This window comes from Panthera uncia, chromosome E1, assembly GCF_023721935.1.
Source record: "Panthera uncia isolate 11264 chromosome E1, Puncia_PCG_1.0, whole genome shotgun sequence".
In the NCBI taxonomy this organism is placed as follows: Eukaryota; Metazoa; Chordata; class Mammalia; order Carnivora; family Felidae; genus Panthera; species Panthera uncia.
This window is the reverse complement of record NC_064814.1, coordinates 15269742-15284776: the sequence shown is the minus strand read 5'-3', so window position 1 is coordinate 15284776 and position 15035 is coordinate 15269742. Positions and strand designations below refer to the sequence as shown.

Sequence of the window (15035 nt, the reverse complement as noted above, 5' to 3'; positions counted from 1 at the left end):
ATATGATTATTAGCAACTTATGTTTCTTCATCTGGCAATGGCTGTTCTTGTAATTTGGCCATTTTTCTCTTGGGTTGTTAATTTATAGGGGTTTCCTATTTATTCTCCACAATGATCTTTCGCTGTTATGAGTGTTACAAATAATCTTTACTCTGGAATGCCTGGGTGGCCCAGTCGGTTAAGCATCCAACTTTGGCTCAGGTCATGATCTCACAATTCATGAGTTCAAGCCCCGCTTACGGCTCTGTGCTGACAGCTGGGAGCCTGGAGCCTGCTTCAGATTCTGTCTCCCTCTCTCTCTGCTCCTCCCCCACTCATACTCTGCACCTCTCTCTCTCTCAAAAATAAATAAACATTAAAAAAAATTTTTTTAAATAATAATCTTTGCTACATTTGTGGCTTGTATTTTCATTCTGTTTGTATTACCTTTTAATAAAGAGAAGTTCTTATTTTTAATGTAGTCAAATGTATAAATCTTTTCTTTTCTGGTTAGTGATTTTGTATCTTAAAAATAATTCCTTGTAACTCTAAGTCAGAAAATTTTTCTTCTTTCTCTAAAGAGAATTTTAGTGTTCGTATCTGGAAATCATTACTGAATATGATATAGAGGTAGGGATCCAATTCTATTTTTTACATTTGAATAATTAATTATTCCAGCACCATTTATTAACTGGTGCTTCCCCTCCCCCCTAGTAATCTGCCACCTCATTATATATGTTTCCTTATATGCGTGTAGATATATTTGGAAGTTACTTATCCTGACCTATCAGTCAATTTCTCTATCCCTGTGCCATTTTCACACTGTTTTACTTACTGTAACTTTATAATGAGTCTTAATATCCAGGGTAGCAAGATCCCTCCAACACCACTCATACACCCTATCCACGTTTTTCTTCCTCAAGAGTGTTTTAGCTACTCTTGATCTTTGTTTATGCATACAAATATTAGAATTAATTCATCAAAAAAGTCAGGGTTTTATTAGAATTGCTTTAGATAAGTAAATTAATTATGAGAATTGGCAGACTTGGGGGTCTCTGAGTCCATTAATATGGGATATATTCCAATTTATTTAGGTATTCTATAATGTCTTTTAACAAAGCCTTATCATTTTCTCACGTAAGGCACATAACTTACATTTGTTCTATTCCTTTTTTGCTTTTCATTATGGAAAAATTTTAATACACACAAAATAAGAAATATATTGTAATAAAAGTTCACATACTCTTCCTATACTCTTCACATACTCTTCATGGCCATTCTTATTTCATCTATAGCCCCACACACTTGTCTATCTCACAACCACCCTTTCTCTTTAGAAAAGATGCTGCTAAGTTATAAGGGTATAGATACTCAAAACTAGTACCTTCCTTATGAATTATAGGCTTTGGCATAATAAAGAGTCATTTGTCCCATTTAATGACTTCTGTCCTGACCTCTTCCTTGTCAGAAAGCAAAACCACAAACTCTACTTTCTTTTTGTTTGTACTTTTGCCTATAGGAAAAAAATGTCTGGAAAGACTGTTAATACTGGATATTTCTGGATCATGGGATTTTGTGTGTTTTGTTGTGCTTTTAAGTATTTTTCTGTATTGACTTCATTTCAATGGACTTTTTTCTAATCAAAAAAATAAAGTCATTATTCTGAGGGAAAAAAATAGCAAAGTGACCATCTTTTCACATGTGTCAACCCAGTTTTCACTTACTGTCAGCTTCAGTCAACTCTGTGATCTTCTCAAATTCTGGCTTAGAAAGGTAAACTCCAAAATGCTGAAGACAAGTATTCATATCCTCATAATCAATATTTTCATCTTTAATTTTATCAATGGCTTTAATGACATCAGTCAACACTGAAAATAAAGCAGTATGCTAATGAGTATTAAATATAAGTCAAAAAGAAAACACCAATAGTAAGATGAATTTTAGTTCTAACACTAAATAAACAAGCATAGAAAATAACTTCAGAAATGTTATATATGAAAAGAATTACCGGAATCTTTAATACTGAAAACCAACAAAGTACAAAATGAGAGCCAAAAATATATTCTACTTTGCTATAATCTCTGTATCGAAGGAAGTGCCAATTTAATTGCAATTTAAGTGCACAGGAACAAAAATATTATACAATTTCCCCATTTAATTTTCTAACAATTTAAAATTTCTTAGTAGTCTGTTTCTCGGTAGCAGATACAGAAATAAGTAGAAAACTTTCAATCCTGAATAATGAATTGGGGTAAGATTTTGTAGCAATACATGGCTCAGTCCCTGGTTAATCTTAGTTTATCTTCTGTATACATAAATATTATCACTTGGAAATAACTATCCCACATGTCTTTTTATGATACTTTGGAATATATGCTTCACAAATTTGGGCAGTATTCCCTCCATTAAATTTAAACAAATTTTTACTGCAATGAAAGCTTTAATGTTTATTTTTGAGAGAGAGAGAAAGGCACAGCATGAGTCGGGGAGGGGCAGAGAGAGAGGGAGACACAGAATCTGAAGCAGGCTCCAGGCTGTCAACACAGAGCCAGACATGGGGCTCAAACTCAGGAACGGCGAGATCATGACCTGAGCCAAAGTGGACCCTCAATCAACTGAGCCACCCAGGTGCCCATGCAATAAAATTTTCTTAAAATAACTTACAAACACATAGAATTATTAAGGGGGTCGACAGGTATGCATGCGGGTGTGTTGTTGTGTAAATTTTGGAACAAACTAAACTCAAATAGATTTTCTCTAATAGAAGATTAGGATAGGTAAAGTGAGGAAGCTGGGCAGTGGACGGCATTAAAGCCATTATCAGGAGTTAATTGAATTTAGGCAGTCACTGGACGTCATTATGGATTACTAAACAAAGAAATCATCAAAATGATGTCTGAATTAGATGATTCTTAAAATGATTCTTAAAAAGGTGATTTTCATGTATAAATATGTAGAACAAGATATGTGATACTATCTTGTGAAAGGAATTTTTAGATGAAAAAAATTCTCACTTAAAAGTAAATAGCTGATGGGGCACCTGGGTGGCTCAGTTGGTTGGGCACCTGACGTCAGCTCACGTCCGGATCTCATGACTCATGGGTTTAAGCTCTGTGTTGAGCACTGTGCTGACAGCTCAGAGCCTGAAACCTTCGGGTTCTGTCTCCATCTCTCTCTGCCCCCTCCCACTCTCGTTCTCTCTCTCTCTCAAATATAAATAAACATTAAAAAAATTTTTTTTAAAAAGTAAACAGCTTGTGAGTGATGTCAGTAAGATGGTTGAGTAGGACGCCCTGGACCCTTCTTCTCCCCACAAACACACTGATTCAGCAGAAATTAAAAAATAAATTCCTTTTGTGAGAAATTAGAAACTAACTGACAGGCTCTTGTATCCCAGGAGAATGCAAAACCAGACGTACTGAAGCTGGTACAGAGATTTGGGACACCCTCCCACAAGTGCTGCCTCCAATGCAGCACCATATGATCCAAAAAAGACTCTAGCTCCCAGCTTCACCCAAGGGGAAGAAGAGTTTGGTCCACATATCCAGAAATTCAGCTTTTCCAAAATGCCTCCCCAGAAGATTGGCTTCTGTTTTGCCAGCCTTGGAGCTCTGATGGGTCTAGCACAGTCTAGTATTTTGGGTAGAATAAAGCGATGGCTTGGGCTGGTAGAAGGCAGTGATCCTCCCCTCTGTTCAGCACAAGATTAGATTAAAATTCCGAGCTCTTAGTTTCCTCCTGGAGAGGTAAAGAGTTTATCCAGCATGTCAACTTTTTCAGGGTGTCCCAAAGAACCATCAGCTATCTTGTCAGTCCTAGAGCCTGGGGAAGGAAAAAGGTGGTAGAGGCCTAGGGCCTATCAGGCTGGGCCGATGGGTGGAGGTCTTCTCCTGTATAGGGACAGTATGTGAGGACTGGGAGAGCTGTCTGCTTTTTCTCTTGCACAAACACCAACACAGAAAGTCCAAATGGAGATTTAATGACTAAAAAATATGATGACTGAAATTAAAAGTTCAGTGGATGGACTCAACAGCTGAAAGGAGGAGAGAAAGGTAAGAATCAATGAATTGAAAGCAACTGAAATCATCCAATGAACAACACTGAGAAAATAAACTGAAGAAAAAATGAACAGTTCCAGAGACCTGTAGGAATATAAAAATGATCTAACATTTGTGTCCATCAGAATCCCAGAAGAAAAGAGACTTAAAAAGGCACTCAAAGAAATAATGCCTGCACACTTCCCAAATTTTTATCAAGAGACATTAACCTACAGATCCAAGACGAAAGTGGACCTCAAACAGGATAAATCCAAAGAAATCCATGTCAAGATCCATCATAATTAAACTTCTGAAAACTAAAGACAAGGGAACATTTTGAAAGCAGCCTAAGAAAAACACTATAGGGAAAGAAAACCAATTTGAATGACAGAATTTCCAGCAGAAACCATGGAAGCCAGAAATAAGTGACACAATATTTTTCAAGTGCTGAAAGTAAAGAACTATCAACGTAAAATCCCATATTCAGAAAAACTATTCTTCAGGAATGAAGAGGAAATCAAGATGTTCTCAGATGAGAGGAAACTAAAAGAATTTGTTGTCAGTAGACCTAAGAATGGATAAAGGAAGTTCTTAAACAGAAAATAAAGGATAAAACAAAAAAACTCTGGAATATCAAGAAGGAAAAAAGAAAATGGTAAGTCAAAATATGGGTAAATATAATAGGCTTTCCTTCTCTTGAATTTTTTAATCAAGTCTGATGGTTGAAGTAAAAATAATACCACCTGATGTGGTTTTAAATATATATAAGGAAATATTTAAGGTAATTATATCATAAAGGAGGGAGGGATGTATATGGAGATAAGGCTTCTGTATTTCACTTGAACTGGCAAAATGATGACACCAATAGTGTGATAAGTTATGTATATATACCTGAAGCAACAACTTTAAAAGGTATACAAAGAGATATACTCTGAAACACTATAGATAAATCAAAATGGAATTCTAAATATGGGCAAAAGATTTGAATATATATCTCACCAAAGATATATGAACAGCTAGTAAGCATGTGCAAATAAACTTGACATTATCAGTCATTAGGGAAATGCAAAATTAAAACCATAATGAAATTCCACTACACAATTATTATAATGATTATAAACAAAAATATAATACCTAAATGTGGAGGATAGGAAGAAACCAGAATCCTTACACATTGCTGGTGAGAATGAAAATGGTATAGCCACTTTGGAAAACAGTTTGGTAATTTCTTTAAAAGTAAAACATAAATTTACCATATACACTAGCAATTATTCTCCTAGGAATCTACCCAAAAGAAATGGAAACATGTCCACAGAAAGACTGCAATGCAAATATTAATTTCAACATTATGCATACCAGTCCCAAACTGCAAATAAGCAAAGGTCATAAATTGGTGAACCATCAACAAAATGGAATATACCTATAAAATGTAATATGGACTTATTTAACCATACAAAGGAACAAACTACTGATACATACAACAACATGAATTAGCCTCAAAAAAAGTGAAGTCAGGCACAAAAGACCACATGTTTTATGATTTCATTTATATTAAATGTTTTTAAAAAAAGGCAACTTTATGGAAACAGAAAGCAGATCAGTGGTTGCCTGGGAATGGAGGTAGAGATTAATGATAAATGGGCACAAGAGAATTTTAGGAGTGAAGGAAACGTTACAAACCTGGATTGTGTCCACTTCTGATTATATATCCCAAAGAATTGAAAGCAGGGGCTCAAAGAGGTATTTGCATACCCACATTCACAGCAGCACTAGTCACAATTGCCAAGAGGTAGAAGCAACACAGGTGTCTATTAATGGATGAATGGACAAACAGAATGTGGCATATACATGCAATGTGATATTAGCACGAAAAGGAAAGAAAAATCTGGCACGTGCTACGACATGGATGAATCCTGAGGGCATTATGATAAGTGAAATAAGCCATTCATTCACAAAGACAAATACTATATGATTCCACTCAAGTATCTGGAGTAGGCAAATTCACAGAAACAGAAAGTAGAATGATGGTTGTCAGAAGCTGGAGAGGCACAGATGGGTAGTTGTTGTTCACTGGGTATAGAGTTTCAGTTTTGCAAGATGAAAAAGTTCTAGAGATTCGTTGTACAACCGTGTGAATATACGTAACCCTAATGTTATTGAACTGTACAGTTACAAATGGTTAAGATGGCAAATTTTATGTTACGTGTTAGATACCACCATTAAAAATAAATTTTAGGGGCACCTGGCTGGCTCAGTCCAAAGAGCATGAGACAATTGATCTTGGGGTTGTCAGTCTGAGCCCCATGTGGAGTGTAGAGATTATTTAAATAAATAAAACGTTAAAATAAGATAAATTTTAAAAACAGTATAATGGGGGAAATGGGAGGGAGGAGTCGGCTACAACCAAGACACTACTTCACAAAACAGCAATGAAACGGTGACTGAGTTCGTGAATGAATGATTACAAGGTAAAGCACTCAAGAAATTTGCTAATAGTGTCTTTAAGAACACCACTTAAGCAATTCATCATAAGTGACAAATTATAATGTAGCTTTTTTTTTAAGTTTATTTATTTTGAGAGAGAGAGAGCACACAGGGTAGGGGCGGAGAGAGAAAGAGAGAATCCCAAGCAGGCCCTGTGTTGTCCACAAGAAGTCCAACACAGGGCTTGAACTCACAAACTGTGAGATCATGACCGGAGCCGAAACCAAGAGTCGGACGCTTAACGGACTGAGCCACCTAGGCGCCACAATAATGTAGTTTTTAACATGAGACTTCATGTAAGTATAAGAGAAAAATCTCTTCCTTTGGATTAATTTTTCTCTATCTGAGAAATCCTTTGGGAAGACACAAAAAGCTTATCTTTCATTTTTAGCATATGAATAAACAAATGGAAATAAAAACAGCAAGGCTTAGTATCTTTCATTTCTCATTTTAATCTTGCTGAAAAATATTTAATTATTTGCATAAAAACCCAAAATCATTGCAAGCAAAAATTTTTAACAAACTGATTGTGGTGTTGATTGTATGACTCTATACATTTCATGAAAATTAGTGCATGAGTGAGTTTTATGTATGTAAATTATAGCTTAAGACAGTTTTTTTAGAAATGTTCTAAAACAAGGGAAACAAAACCAGTATTTCATTCAAACAAGTTCTTTATAAAAAAATTAAAAATCAAATCACCCATCAGTTGCTAAAAATGGGGCTAATCACCTGTTGGAATCCCTCATTACCTTACTATACATTTATGTAGTACTTTACAGTTTTTGAAATCCATCTAACAATTCTGTGAGGGAAGCAAGTTAGCTATCACTACCCTAATACATCAAGTTTTCATGGCTTGCCTGAGAATTTCAGAACTATTAAGTATCTACCCAAAAAGCAAACTCAGTTCAGTTGAACCTCTTTTCAACCTAACCACTTCTTTCCTCCAAATCATTTTAAAATAAATTTCCTACCTACCATCACATTCAGGAAGACTTTGCTCCTTGGAGAGAGCGCTCATAAAGTCATCTAACTTCACCATTCCATTTCCTGTAAAATAAAGACTTTAGATCATGCATTCTTTATATTTTTGCATAAAAGGTAAATTCATAGTTTCATACAACTATGAAAAAAATTACTTCTTCACTTCATCATAATTCTATTTCTCCTTTCATATCCTGTCTCCCTAGATGAGTCTCTGAATTAGGTCAGTTCGTTTCATTTTGATAATTACTCAATAATTTTTAAATACCTATTATAAAGTGCAATGGACTGAGCTAGGTCCTCAATTTTTGATAGATATAGGAAAAAGGAAAGGTGACCATATAGATGGACCATGAGAAACTTAAGGAGTCTATTTCATACCATCATGAAAACCCAGTCAAAATGCTATCCATTAAGACACCTTGACAATACTGACCAATCCTGACAGACCCAAGTGTCCCCATTACTATCAGCTGATCCAATTAACTACCTATTTTTAGATATACACCCTCCACAGTGATCCTACCAATCCTGATAAGCAACATGAAAGGGCTCAATAATTTTAGTAGCACCTACACCTTAGGTTTTTTTTTTTTAATCTTCTTTCCCATTTGCCTTAGCTAAGAAATTTTGCTCAGGTTCTAAGAATTCATTTCTAACATATTCCCAAGTCAGTCTTTCCCCAAAATGTTGCCTCTGCCCTCTCCTCAGCTGAACTTCTGTTGTGGATGGGTCTTACTTAATGATAAAACAACTTCTCCAATACAAAAGCTCTTCCTGGAAACTTAAAATCTGCCTTGAACTTAGGCTGGTGACTGGGATATGCTATTTAACATCTAGATGCTAATCATCTGCCTTGATTGGTTAAGTACCATTAGCCCTAAATTCCTAGTTGTAGCACTTCCTTACCATTTTGGAATCTCCGGTTATTTCTTCTTGGATGCTTAGGCTATTTGCTCAGAGATTTTTGTACCCCTTGGATTTTGTGCTCTTATTGCCTGAACCTCCCTACAACTGGGCCAGCCTTTCCAGTACCTGTCCCATACGGGAAGGCATAGCTAGGGATAGTGATAGAGTGTTACATAACAATTCTGAGATATAAAAGGCCTAGTCCCTCCAAACCAATGCATTAGGGCAGATTTTCCAGGAATTTTTTTTTCCACTTTCCATTTTTATATCTGTTCTTTTAGAATCTTCTTTAGCATGGCCCATTCTGTTCCATTCCTAGTTGAGAACTTACTCCATCATTTAATACTATCCCACAAAAGTATCTAATTTTTTCAAAAAGTTTGGTATTATCAGTCTCACCATTTTGAGTAGTCTTTGCCACAATCTCCTTGAACTCTTTGTCTGATAACGTAACTCCTATTGAAGGCAAAATGGATTGAAGTTCTTCTGCAGCAATGTAATTTTCTTGGAGTTTATCGATAGCTTCACAGATGTTTTGTAAATATACAAAATGTAGAAGACTATTCAGCCACAGAATTTATGTGTCTTAAGCAATAATTAGCACCCAAAGTCTTTAGCAATTAGAAAACAAGTTTTATCTAATTATTATTACCTCATATGACTGCTTTTTTCTTCATACTTCTGTTGTAGCTTACATTATACCTAAATATTTCCCATATAGCTCAAACAGAAAACAATCTTGAAGTTCTATAAATGTTTATAAACTACTTGTTTGGAGGAACAGCCTGTTCCAGTGACCCAGCCAATGCTGCTTGGTTCTGATTAAAATATAACGAACGAGTTCAAGAGATCACAACAACAAAGTGTTTTGTTTAAATTCCAGGATTCCAAGCAAACAATGAGAGTTCTTCCCCTTCCCATCATTTTAGGCGACATGTTTTCAGTTCACAATCTTCAAAATCATAAAATCTTAGCAGTAGATATGCATGGCCGTCGTGAGTCCCCTAATATCATGCACTGAGATAGGCATAGTATCACTTCTCTGTAATTCCCACCAAAAATGCATAACCTGAACTTACGAAGAAATATAAGGAAAACCCAAAATGAGGGACATTTTACAAATTAACTAGTCAATACTCTTCGAAAGTGTCATGGTCATGAAACTATCCTAGATCAGAGGAGACTAAGGGACACATGACAACTGAATGTAACGTGTGATCCTAGATGAGACCTTGAACCAGGAAAAATACATTTATGGACCAATTGAAAAAAATTGAATAAGGTCTTCAGAATAGTAAATAATATTGTATCAGTGTCAATTTCCTGATTTAGTTCACTGTACTGTGATTATACAAGATCTTAATACCTGGGAAAACGAGATGAAGAGTATATAGAAATGTCTTTCCCTTTGTGTAATTCTTATGATTTAAAAATTATCATAACATGAAAAGTTAAAAATGTTTTTAAAATGTATATCAAATGACAGTCACATTTCAGAAATGTTCTATTACCATCAATTTATCTTGAGAAGTTATACCAGATAAACTATTTCACACTTCTCTTTACAAAGAATATTAAGTATGGCAAAGGTTGGCGACACCAGCAAGATAGATAAGCACTTTCTTCCACAGGCTTCTTCTACCCATGGGCTAAATGCCTACTATTCCACTGTTCCTTTAACAAGTGTTTTAATCTTACTGGAATATAAAGAACTCAGAATTAGGAATGAGGCACAGAGTAATAGTAGTGTATCAGTAAAGGAATCAGAAAGAACATTGTTGTGCCTCCTTAAAAGAGCACATTTTCTGTTCAACTGAGTTGTTTAAAATTTGTATTACTGTGTAAGAACCACTAGTATTTCACTAAGCACTCATTTTAACAATTACCTTCAATATTAAATGCAATAAAAAGATAAGTTTCTTTCCAGAAAATAAACAACTTAAGTAACTTCAGCCAAGGACTATAGGAAGGAGTATTTAATTAAGTTCCACACACAGGACTTCTGTGATAGAGGTACCACGGAAGGAGGAAACTATATATTGGTTGGAAAACCTTGCTCATCTTTGAGAAAGACCATAAAGCCCTGGGGACCCAAACTGTAAAATAGTAGTTATTTTATCTTTCTTCATATTCCCATGTCCAAAAGAGATGATATCTGAAGCATTATCATATATTGGATATGGATATCATATATTTAAATTATGGAACCTGAACAAAAATTTCACATAGACTCCTTACATATTTAGTTTAAAAATTATAAAATAAGCATTTCCAAAAGAAAACAGGCCCTCTATTTCTAGGGAACTTGAGTGAGTTGAATTAATCTCTGAATAAACTTCTTGGTCAAAGTTAGGCATCTGAAAAAGGGAACACAACCATCTAAAAAGGCACAACTTAAAACCACTGTGTTGTATACACTGATCTATATACCAGAAGTGGTGATTACTCAATAGCACTGACAAATGAAATGCAAACAACTGTCTAATCAATGGTTAATTCAGCTTGTTTCTGTGATGACTCAAGAACTCAAGGACCTATATTTTGACTTACATATATGATACTGACCCAGAGCATTCACTGCAATCTTTTCTTTCGACGAAACCTGTTTTAGGAGGCTGGAATGCCTTCTCACAGCTGGCTTCTGAAGTTTGGGGATACTAAAATTATCACTTTTATCCAGAGACTTTTTGAGGCTTGTAATGCTCTTCAAGCTATGTGACGTAGACTTTGAGTCATGAATTTCAATCTTCTCTGAACTTTTCTTAAAGTCTATGCCATCCTTTGAATATGGTTCCCAGAATCCTGTATCACTGCTATCAACCCCATTTAGGAATTTTTTTATTTGCAAAGGATTTTTTGATCTTTTAAGTTCAAGGTAATCATTATCCTCCATAATTTTATGATATTGGAGGTGTTTTCCATTTAACTTTGGGAATAATGATGGTTCACGTAGTCTGGAAGAGAAACTGCTTTTCATCCTATACTGTGGATAACATTCTGATATATTTGATAACTTTCTGTTTGAAGTAGATTCATCCAAGGCTGATGATTCCATACCTGCTAAGCAAGAGAAACATATTTATTCTATTTACCTGTACCATTTGTAATAGTTTTTAAAAAGTAACAACTAAGTCCTCATGAAAACTATTCAAGAAATTATCAATTGCTTAAATAAACAAAGTTTAAAAAGTTAAATAAGGTTAATATGTTGAAAAACTAACAGAGCTGATAACTAAGACTGAAATATTAACTAGGTTAAATATAATCTTCTGGTTTAATATATTTAAATTCTTTTATCCAAAACTATTTGAAGTTGCACCAAATCAAAAGTGATAGCCTACTGAAGGTTGTAGTTCTCATTCCCCACTCTGCCAATTTTGAAAGATTATAGGCTAAATATGCCAATACAGCTACAAATCCCTTAGTTATGAGCATACTGAAGTATAAGGAAGTTGGAGTGGGGAAATTTTTATTTATAAAATCAGAATACAGGGGCACCTGGGTGGCTCAGTTCGTTGGGCATCCCACTTCGGCTCGGGTCATGATCTCACTGCTCATGGGTTTGAGCCCCACATTGGGGTCTGTGCTGACATCTCAGAGCCTGGAGCCTGCTTCAGATTCTGTCTCCCTCACTCTCTGCCCCTCCCCCACTCACGTTCTGTCTCCCTCTCTCTCAAAAATAAACATTAAAAAAATTGTTTTTAATTTAACATCAGAATACAAATATTTACTCTCCTAAAGATTCTCAGTACTTGTGGGAAAAAAATAGTTTGTATATAAAATAACCTCTTCAGAAAAATATTAATACAATGTCCCACTGGGGCTTCCTTTATAAAATTCATCTGATGGCTCAGAATAGTACCTTACATTTGAATAACACATTTTAAAGTATTTCAAATGTTATAATACTTGATTTTATGATAGACTATTATTCTCCTCTTAGAAGTTTAAAATATGTTTGATCATTGAGGGCAAAACTTATAAAACATTGTCTGAAGTTTTCAGTGTGTATAGTGGTAATACATAATAAAATTACAGCTTAACGGAGGGAGGGTAAAAAGATCTATATAAGGGTAAAACTTCTATATTCCACTTGAAGTGGTAAAATATTTATTTTAGTATACTAGAAAAGGTTAAGTATGTATACTATAATCCTTAAAACAACCACTGGAAAAATACAGAGATATAGTGAAAATACATATAGAATAAATTCACATACTAAAAAAATGCTCCCCAAAAAAGAAGGGAGAAAATGGTTGAAAAACAGAGGAAAAAATAGAAAACAAATAATAATATGGTACACCTGGTCTGAATGTATAAGTAATTACATTACATATGATCTAAACACTCCAATTAAAATACAGGAATTATACAAATAAATACAAAAAACATCACCCAACTCTGTGTGGTTTACAAAATACTTCAAAACTGGTAATATAAGAAGGTTAAAAGTAAAAGGATGGAAAATACTTACCATCTAAGCACTAATCAAAAGAAAACTGGAGTTATATTAGAATCAAAAAGTAAACTTGAGAGAAAAGAAAATTACCAGTGATCACATACATATTGCATAATGATAAAAGAATCAGCTCACCAAGAAGATAGAACTATTCTAAATGTGAATTCACCTAGCAACAGAGCTTCAAAATGCATGAACCAAAACCTGACAAAACTGAAAGGAGAAATAGACAAATCTACAATTATATTTGGAGACAATGTTCCTTTCTCTATAACAGAACTAGTAAAAAAAATCAGCAAAGATTCAGAAGAATGAATAACATGAATTATTATGCATGGGAGTGGGTATGTGATTATTAGTAATATCTATGTCAGAAAAGAAAAATTAATGAAAAAACTTCCACATCAAAGACAAAATTAGAATTCAAAATAAACTTTGAAACGTTCAGGTAATAATAGCAAATTGAACAGCCTTCAAACACTCCATTTAAACTAAGGAATTTTGGGGATGCCTGGGTGGCCCAGTCAGTTAGGTGTCCAACTTAAGCTCAGGCCATGATCTTGCGGTTTGTGAGTTGGAGCCCCACATCAGGCTCTGTACTAACAGCTTGAAGCCTGGAGCCTGCTTTGGATTCTGTGTCTTCCCCTCTCTCTGCCCTCCCCGGCTCGCTCTCTCTCTCTCTCTGTCTCTCTCAAAAATAAACTAAAGGAATTTTTAAAACATCACAAATCCATAATAACAAAAAGAAGAGGAAAAGAAACTACTACAATTAAATTTTGGAATCTGGAAAGCTGATGAACTTAGTAGACCTGAAAAGGCTGAACCATAAGGCAGAATGGGGAAAGCCAAGAAGCAACCCAATTCATAACACAAAAACTCCAAAAGCTCATAAATTAGTAGCATTTAGGTATCTCTAAAAGTGAGGGTAAGAGTGAAGCTAAAAAGAAAGAACTGGTTAAAATCCCTTTAAGTAGTAATTTGATACCTAGGGTCTCTTCACACGGCCAGATATTCACTTTTATCCACTGGGCACAGCCAGTTATTGATCTTCTCCTACTCCAGCAGGAAAGTGACAATTCATCAGAAAGGGTTAAACACAAGGTCTCTGGATTATGGAATACTAAACACAATAGAGGGTAGGAGTATTACCTGCAAAACTCGGAGGGAGGCTTACACTGAATAATGGGAACTTCAGTCTTTCGTCTTATTTAACACCTGGAATTCTATGAAGCAAGGCTATACCTCCGGGAAGGATATTCAAAGTTTCTTTGAACACTCTGACCATCTCAAAAGGAAATATACCCTAAAGACAGTCATATTAAGGGTTTTCCAGGCAAATAGCCCAGCCAGACCACCCGATAGCAGGGTTTCTCAATCTCAGCAGTACTGGCATTTTGAGACAGATACTTCTTTATTGAGAGAGCTGTCCTGTGTATTGTAGGATACTCAGAAGCATCCCTGGCCTCTCACCACTTGATGCCAGTAATACAGATTGTGATGACCAAAAATGTCTCCAAATGTTTCCAAATGTTCCTGGGGGAAGGGGAAGTTCGGGGCGGGGGGCGGGGGAAATCTCCAAATCATCTCTGGTTAAGAATCATTATCCTACAGCTCATAATCAGCTAGTTTTGCCCTCAGTCTCAGAGCTTCCAAATAGCTTTTGAGTTCACCATTCTCAAATATGAGTAGACAACCAAAGATCACCAGACATTTGAGGAACACTCCTAAAATGAAAAACAAACAGAAAAAAATAACTTGGAGGAGACAGAATATGAATGAAAAAGGAAATCTCGAAAGCATTGCAACAGAAGTTCTTAGTTGCAACAGAAGATATTGTTTGTGGAACAATAGAAATGCCCATGAAATAAGAGGAGGATATTATAATAAAATAACAGAGGGGAAAGAAATTATTGGAAATTTAAAAGTACAAATGAAAAACTAAATAGAAGCATTGGAAGATAAATTTAAGGAACTCTATCAGAAAACATAACAAAGAGTGGCACCTGGGTGGCTCAGTCAGTTAAGCATCCGACTCTTGATTTCGGCCCAGGTCATGATCTCACAGTCGTGAGATTGAGCCCTATGTTGGGTTCTGCGCTGGGTGTGGAACCTGCTTAAGATTCCCTCTCCCTCTCCCTTTGCCCCTCTTCCACTCTCACTCATGAAATAAATAATAAATA

General features: G+C 35.3%; 2 protein-coding genes across 10 annotated transcripts in view; one reads left to right on the top strand and one right to left on the bottom strand.

Moving 5' to 3' along the window:
• The window catches only part of CDC27 (cell division cycle 27), an 803505-nt gene that overhangs the window by 562883 nt on the left and 225587 nt on the right, over positions 1 to 15035 (top strand). The gene's annotated exons all lie outside the window — the stretch shown is intronic.
• Positions 1 to 15035, bottom strand: part of EFCAB13 (EF-hand calcium binding domain 13) — a 168352-nt gene that overhangs the window by 104974 nt on the left and 48343 nt on the right. For 8 of the 9 annotated variants that reach the window (XM_049637549.1, XM_049637548.1, XM_049637547.1 and 5 more), the window contains 4 exons: positions 10962 to 11456; positions 8796 to 8918; positions 7482 to 7553; positions 1704 to 1847 (listed from right to left, as the gene is read on the bottom strand). In XM_049637549.1, the coding sequence (XP_049493506.1) occupies positions 1704 to 1847; positions 7482 to 7553; positions 8796 to 8918; positions 10962 to 11456 (834 nt within the window). The remainder of the gene's footprint in view (positions 1 to 1703; positions 1848 to 7481; positions 7554 to 8795; positions 8919 to 10961; positions 11457 to 15035) is intronic. The other variant, XM_049637550.1, reaches the window with a different exon arrangement.